Genomic DNA, 8,026 nt, shown 5'->3' with positions numbered 1-8,026 from the left:
GGATGCTAATACTGATGCTAATGCTAATACTGATACTGATGCTAATGCTGATGCTAATGCTAATACTGATGCTAACGCTGATGCTAATACTGATGCTAATGCTAATACTGATGCTAATGCTAATACTGATGCTAATACTGATGCTAATGCTAATACTAATACTGATGCTAATGCTGATGCTAATACTGATGCTAATGCTAATACTGATACTGATGCTAATGCTGATGCTAATGCTAATACTGATGCTAATGCTGATGCTAATACTGATGCTAATGCTAATACTGATGCTAATGCTAATACTGATGCTAATGCTAATACTGATGCTGATACTGATAGTAATGCTAACACTGGTACTGATGCTAATGCTAATATTGATACTAATGCGGATGCTAATACTGATACTGATGCTAATGCTAATACTGATGCTAATGCTAATAATACGGATACTAATGCTAATACTGATACTGATGCTAAGACTGATGGTAATGCTAACAGTGATACTGATGCTAATGCTAATAATACTGATACTAATGCTAATACTGATACTGATGCTAAGACTGATGGTAATGCTAACACTGATACTGATGCTAATGCTAATAATACTGATACTAATGCTAAAACTGACACTGATGTGGATGCTGATGCTAATGCTCATATAGCATAGCAAAGCCTGCTCATCATGACAGAAACAGGAGGGCGGGGCTCTGCTGCGACAGGCGGCGGCTTGTTCTGAGGTCAGGAGGAAGCGGCGGCACAGCCTCACCCATTTGGGCATGTTTCCTCCGTTGGGGTCGTGGTGATGGTACTGCAGAACCACGGTGGTGGCGATGACCGACATCCCCACGATGATCATGATGCTGGCGAAGTACTGACCTGAGGAGGAGGTCAGAACCGTGAGATAAAGTCTCTCCTGCAGCTCAGATTTGTGATCTTTCTTCTCTGAGGATTTTCTGTTTATTTAGGCTGAGCATATTTTTCATGACAAACTGCAAACAGTTCATTCTGCTGGTTTACGTCCAGTGAAATATTGGCAGCATCATCAAACAGATTAAGATGAGGGTAGTTGGACTTAAAAAAACCTGCTGAAAGCAGCACTCTAATAAATCCAAATCCTTAGAATCCAGATTCTTAATCATCAGCGTTTGTGTTTCATGCAAAAATATATCTCTTTGCATCTGCTTCTGGCTGAGCTCTTCGCTCTCCAAAAATACTTTCCAAGCTTTTCTTGTAATAAATTGAGCCTATTAAATTTTTACGGCTCTGCGGCTTTGTTGTATGTTGGGATTTTGGTGTGAGAAGGTTCAGGTTAGTGAAGCTTCAGGAGATCTTCACCATGAGATCTGTAGATATCTGTGGTTCTTCCTGGTGAACATTTCTACATCTTCATTCAGAACAACCAACGGACCAGGAGCTCTTTTGGGTTTTTTCTGCTCTGGAACAGAAAAATTGTGCAGCTATGAAGGAAATGCAACAGCCTGTAAATCCTTTAAAGCCTGTTTCCAATTAGAATAATGAGAGAGCAGCATATTAAACGTCCCAAGTGTTGTAATTTTGACAAATGTCTCCGTTTGACTTCAGTGGCTCGGATCTGTTCTGGGTTCGGTTCTGATGGTTCTGATGGGAGCCGAGCTGCTTCCTCTGCGTGAGGAGTTACAGTTACTTTTGTGAAAACTGTACTCTTAAAATACTTTTACTGCAGTATACTTTCACTTAGTTACTACAGAAGATTGATTTTCTTTACCTCCCAACAAACATGTTTTTGTTAAAGCTACAGAGATAAATGATGAAGTTAAAACTATATTTAAAATGTATCAAATTGAGTAATGAAACAATCTGATGGATTTGGATTTAAGACATAAGATAAACCCTTATTTAAAACCCTGAATTAAAAACTGTATTTAAATCCAAAAAAATATTTTTTATGAGATTATGTATCAATTATAATTTGTTGGGTGATTTTTAGGAGCTTTTCTCACAATAATGTTAGTTTGAGATGCAAAAATACTGACGAGTGTTCAGGAAAAAAACACCTCATTTAGCCACTTTCTCAAATTTGATCCACTCATTTTTAGAACTTATAAAGAAGAATTTTAGAGATTTTACTGAAATTTGAAATAAGCGGTGAAAGCCCCTCTACAGCCCCTAGTGGAATAATGGTGAACTGCAGGGCAGAACATGGACAGTTTAATAAAGTTTTTAAGGAAAGTTTGGATCATGCTAACGAGACGCAGAAATGTGTTGTTAAAATATAAAACTAATGGTTCTAAAAGGTTAAAGAAATCCAAAGTTTCAATATATGAAACCAATTATTGATCTTTTTCCATCAAAATTAACGACAACTTTTGTCTGACATGTTTTCTACTGAATCTAGTTGTTATTAATGGACTAATTTATGTAAAAAATATTATTTTATTAGCTAAAAAATAAACAATTCATGCAAAATCAAAAAGACAATGTAATTTCATCAAAAAACATTTACTTTTAGTGATTATTTTACACTTTGACATGAGTATTTTTGTTGTTTTTGCTCTCCTGTTTGATGAGAAGCTGTAGAAACTCTGGGATCTGGAGGCTGATGTCGGACATACCTATGAGGGGGACGGAGTCTGACGTGGCGGGCATGATCTCAGCCACCAGCAGCATGAAGACGGTCAGTGACAGCAGCACGGTGATGCCTGCAGGCGGGGGGACACGCAGCCGTAAATGCCTCGTTTGCTCAAGCGATCGATGCAGCAGATGAGTCCCGCCCCTCCCCTCCCGCCCGCCGGCGTGTTTGTTTTTCTGATAAACGCTCAGAATGAGATCCGCTTCGATTTATGCAAACGAGGAGCCGGACGCTCTGCACCTGCACCGCCGGGGCACCTCGCACCTCCACGCCGCCTCCGTTCGTCCTGTCCGGACCACGGAATTTAAAGCGTGCTTCGCTGGCAGAACGCTCCCCGTTCAGATCATCCAAATAAACCCCGAGAGGAGAAATAAAATATGAACCTGGAGGATCTTGGATGAATTAAAACAGCTCCTCCTCTGTCACCGCTCTAACCCTGAAGGCCGCCGCCGCCTCGTCCCCGCCGCACTCCATCAAGTGAAGTATCAGAGAGTACCCCCCCACACACACCTTTAATCAAGTCAATATCCTTAATTACATCAATGCTTTAATTGGTGGAAGTCCTGGCATGTTTTGTTTTTTCATCTTTAGAAAAATGCTGCTTAATGCTTCCTGTATTGATATTGAGGAACGGCTTCGATAATGCTGACCTGGCAGCCCCCCCAAACCCACTCAAAGTGGATCTCTTTGTTTTGATTTAAGGATTTACTTTAGCAGAAATATTTAAAGATGACACTTTCATTCATTTTACTGAGAGTAAATGTCTGGAGGTCATAACTAACTCAACGTTTTAGTTTCTTAATTACTTTAAATGAGAGAAGATGAATTCTTTTAAAATAAAGTCACAGATAAATTGATGCTAATTGTCCTTCATCGTCCTCTGAACGATTTTTCACCATCGTCCTCGACCCACAGCAGTCTGTCGCGCCGAACTAGAGCTGCCACAAACGATTATTTTAGGAGTCGAATAATCACCGATTATTTTATGCAATTAGTCGACTAATCGGGTCATGCGTAAAGTGGATGTAAAACACACACCTTAACTTAACCATCATTAGCTTTAAACTAACTAAACGCTATATACATTCAGAGTAGCATTATCTGCAGTAATGCTAGTGTGAATTTGGCTGCTGAAGATGCTAGTGAAAATAGCTGAAGATGCTGAAATTGATACGGGAAAACGCTGAAGCTTTTAGCGAGCTAAAATATTAGTTAAATGCCAAATTAGCCTGAATAATAAAATAATAATAATAATAATAATATAAAATAAAAGCCTAAGTTAGCCAAAACAGCTAGTATGTAGCTGAAATATTAGCCAAATTCCAAAACACCTTTAAAAAATTGTAAAAAACAAACTTTAGTTACCCAAAATAGCTAGCATGTAACTGAAATATTAGCTCAACACCATGATTTCTTAAAAGAAAAAACAATAAAGATTAAAAACTAGCCAAACAAGCTAGCATGTAGCTGAAATATTAACTAAACTCCAAAATAGTTTAAAAAACAAAAATGCCTAAATTAGCCAAAATAGCTAGCATACAGCTGAAATATTAGCTAAACTCCATAATAGCTTAAAAAACAAATAAAAAAAGCGTAAGCTAGCCGAACAAGCTAGCATGTAGCTGAAATATTAGCTGAATTTTAAAATAGCTTAATAAACCTCAATAAATGCCAAGTAGTCCAAAAAGCAGAATGACATTATAACTTTCAACTAAACTCTGACTCCATAGAATATACTATAACGACTAATCGACTTAAATTAGTCGTTGACTATTTTAATAGTGGATTAGTCGTCGATTAGTCGACTAATCGTGGCGGCGCCATTCCAAACACCCCCCTCTCCTGTCAGATTCATCCTTTACCCCCCCACTCATCCTCTTTACCTTCTGTTGTTAGTTTCCTCGTTTTAAAGTCAAAACTCTGTTATTACAGAACAGATGGAAGCTTAATTCATCCGCTGGGACCTCGTGGGAAGTTAGATTGTTTTAAATAAAGTTGCAGACGTTTGAATATTTTCTCTCCTGAGACGTTTCCTGGAGACGCCGTCGCATGTTTCCTGCTTTCCTCTCTCGTCAGCTGCTTGTGTTTTTTTGGGCCAGTGAGTGAAAGCGAGACGAGCATAAATATTTCAACACCTTTTTGTCTTTCATCTTCATGGACTGACAGTCAGCAGAAAACGACTCAGAAACGGATCTGATTCCATCTGCTGTTGTCTAAACTGTGGTCTGATCTGTATTTTTCTCTTTACTGAAGCGTGACTAAACCTCCCAGAAACTCTCCTTCACATGAACCCAGTTAGCAGAAACATGTTTCCATGGCAACGGCTCTCATCCAGTTGAAAGTTTTCAAATCACTTCCTTCATTGTCAGGAGGACATCAGCAACATTTGTTAACATTTGCTTTTTAATGATTATGATGATATTTTTTTGACTAAATCTAAAGTTCTGTCGTTTTCTAGGACATAGTTTCTGCAGAGCGGCAGAAGTTTGTTCAAACTTCCCCCTCTAATTTGTGGGTGGTTCTTGTGCGGGGCAACCCCACCCCCTCTTCCCTTCATCCATCTGTTTACGTGCCCTTGCTACCTCCACAATATACATACAAAATACTCAGAAATGACATTTTAATCTGAATCTGAGGACCTCCACCATCAGAATCATGTTAGAATCCCCAAAAACTTCAAATCTTTGTCTGTTTCTCAGGTCTGTTCTGGATTGAGTTTCATGTGACGCAGGAGGACGTGGTTTCCTAAAAGCAGAAGCTGATGCTTCACTGAATCACGTCATCGTCTGCTTGTTTCTGTGCAGGTGTGATTAGACGTTATCAGTAATTCCTCAGATTTTTGCTTGAACCTCGCCCCTCAAAGCGCCGCAGACCTCCCGCCTGTGTGTCTGGATCTTCTCACCCAGCGAGATCTTCTCTCCGGAGTCGGCCGGCAGCACGAAGACCAGCAGGGTCATGGAGGACAGCAGCACGCACGGGATCAGCAGGTTCAGCGCATAGTACAGCGTCCGCCTGCGGATGGTGATGACGAAGGTCACGTCCGTGTACGGCTCCTTGCAGCAGTCGTAGAAGATCTCATTTCTGGAGCCGGGAACTCCTGCGAGGAAAACAGGCGGGAAAGTGATTCCCCCGCCGGATCAAAGACCGGGAAGGGGCGTTCGCTGCGCCGCACCGATAAGATCCCACTCCCCGTTGGGCATGTAGGACGAGATGTCGGCTTCGATCATCTGCAGGTCCAGCAGCCAGCCGTCGTACGTCCAGGAGCCGAACTTCAGGTTGCACTTCTGGATGTCGAAAGGAAACCAGCGAACGTCCACGTTGCAGGTGCTCATGAAGATTCCTGAGGAAACCGAGACGTATGGAGGAGAAAGGAAGGTCTGCTTCAGACAAACCTCCACTTCAGGAACAACAACCACCAGGAGCGTCTCCAGTAGATTCTAAAATCTGAGAGGAGATAAGAAGCAGCTGTGATGTGTCTGCGTCTGCGCATCCAGCAGGGAGGATGCGCAGACGCAGAATCGCTCACAGAAACACCAAGGTCTGTGTTCCAGGAGAAAAGCTGCATGTCCGGACACTCAGAAACCTCCATCCCTGCAGATTATTCTGCTGATTGAATCTGGGAGTTCCCAGAATGCATCTGAACACGGGAGATTCAAGGCTCTGAAAGCCTCAGAGAGCTGTGCAGGAAATGTGCACCGACTATCCAAACACGCCGGTCTATCTGACCTGCTGACCTTTTATTTACTCTGGCTCTGCGGGTATTCATTCACGCCGCCGCTCTTCCAGCTCGCCGCTCAAATTCAACAGCATCCATTTAATAAATCTGTCCAGTGAAACGAAGGAGTCTGTGAGGGAGCAGCCTCTACTGCAGGGATTCACTCCCTTTAATCCGCTGGATCAGGAGGAAGAACAAAGCAGAGACTCCCAGCAAACCCCGGAGACCCTGCTGTCAATCCGGGACTCAAACATGAAGCAGAGGATGCTGTTACCCCCCCGGGGGTAACTGAGGAGAAGAGGCAGCGCCGCTCAGAACGAGGATCAGAGGAAACGCTCACCTGGAGGCAGGTACTTGGCGTAGCCGCTGGAGTTCACCAGGACGTTGGTCTTAAAAGTGGAGTCAAAGTCGTCATCTGCACTGAGGAAGCACAGAGGAGGGAGAGGGTGACGCTTCCTGTCCAGGTGAGTGGGAGGAGCTTGGCTGGGTCTGATTACCTGTTATAGAGGAGGATGTCCGGAGTCCACACCTGATCGGAGGTGAAGCGCAGATTCTTCACGCCGGGGTATTCACTCTGGTTCCACTGGAGGTAGTGATCGTACCACGTCTGGAACACAGATTGGAAATCCACTTTAGAGATCCACTAACAGAATAGATCCACTGACAGCAGAATAGATCCACTAACATCCCCTGACCTCCGAAACATCCGTTCTCTCCCACATTTCTCCAAGAAACTGAAAACTCATCTTTTCCATCTTGCCTATCTCCACCCATAATTTTGATTGCATTGTTTGTCAACAGATGCATATTTTATTGTAAATTTTAATGTTGTTTTATTATTTATTGTTGTTTATTTTATGTACGGCGACCTTGGGTTCCAAGAAAGGCGCCAAACAAATAAAATGTATTATTATTATTATTATTATTATTACTGAGAGCAGAGTAGATCCACTAACATCAGAATAGATCCACTAACAACAGAGTAGATCCACTAACATCCGAATAGATCCACTGAGAGCAGAGTAGATCCACTAACATCATAATAGATCCACTAACAGCAGAGTAGATCCACTGACAGCAGAGTAGATCCACTATCAGAATAGATCCACTAACATCAGAATAGATCCACTAACAGCAGAGTAGATCCACTAACATCCGAATAGATCCACTGAGAGCAGAGTAGATCCACTAACATCATAATAGATCCACTAACAGCAGAGTAGATCCACTGACAGCAGAGTAGATCCACTATCAGAGTAGATCCACTAATATCCGAATAGATCCACTAAACGCAGAGTAGATCCACTAATATCAGAATAGATCCACTAACATCAGAATAGATCCACTAACATCAGAGTAGATCCACTAACAACAGAGTAGATCCACTAACATCAGAGTAGATCCACTAACAACAGAATAGATCCACTGACAGCAGAGTAGATCCACTAATATCCGAATAGATCCACTAACATCAGAATAGATCCACTAATATCAGAGTAGATCCACTAACAGGATTTCAGAGCTACTTACCATCTGCAGCCACATGTTAGACGTCAACACCTGGTTCTTCTCGTCCTGAAACACATTTCACATCAATCAGCTGAATTCCCTCCAATTATCTTCATTTTGGAGGATAAAATAGAAATCAATGCTTCATAGATGTCAGCATGGATCAGCTGCTGCGTCTGTTATGATCAGCTTCACCT

General features: G+C 42.0%; 2 protein-coding genes across 3 annotated transcripts in view; one reads left to right on the top strand and one right to left on the bottom strand.

Annotated features, from left to right (window-relative positions):
• snx27a (sorting nexin 27a) overlaps nt 1-3,000 on the top strand; it is a 35,783-nt gene extending 32,783 nt beyond the window's left edge. The window contains exon 13 of the mRNA XM_036214290.1: nt 2,548-3,000. Within this exon, the coding sequence (XP_036070183.1) occupies nt 2,548-2,576 (29 nt within the window). The 3' untranslated portion in view covers nt 2,577-3,000. The remainder of the gene's footprint in view (nt 1-2,547) is intronic.
• Nucleotides 1-8,026, bottom strand: part of chrna11 (cholinergic receptor, nicotinic, alpha 11) — a 15,261-nt gene that overhangs the window by 5,287 nt on the left and 1,948 nt on the right. Inside the window, exons 1-7 of one of the 2 annotated variants that reach the window (XM_024298294.2) lie at nt 7,851-7,890; nt 6,818-6,927; nt 6,661-6,740; nt 5,778-5,945; nt 5,508-5,702; nt 2,589-2,675; nt 764-873 (exon numbers count right to left, since the gene is read on the bottom strand). In XM_024298294.2, the coding sequence (XP_024154062.2) occupies nt 764-873; nt 2,589-2,675; nt 5,508-5,702; nt 5,778-5,945; nt 6,661-6,740; nt 6,818-6,927; nt 7,851-7,865 (765 nt within the window). In that variant the 5' untranslated portion in view covers nt 7,866-7,890. Of the gene's footprint in view, nt 1-763; nt 874-2,588; nt 2,676-5,507; nt 5,703-5,777; nt 5,946-6,660; nt 6,741-6,817; nt 6,928-7,850; nt 7,891-8,026 lie in introns of those variants that run through there. The other variant, XM_024298293.2, reaches the window with a different exon arrangement.

This window comes from Oryzias melastigma, linkage group LG11 (assembly GCF_002922805.2).
Source record: "Oryzias melastigma strain HK-1 linkage group LG11, ASM292280v2, whole genome shotgun sequence".
NCBI classification, from domain to species: domain Eukaryota; kingdom Metazoa; phylum Chordata; class Actinopteri; order Beloniformes; family Adrianichthyidae; genus Oryzias; species Oryzias melastigma.
The sequence above is the reverse complement of the archived record's forward strand: the minus strand, read 5'-3'. Positions and strand labels throughout refer to the sequence as shown.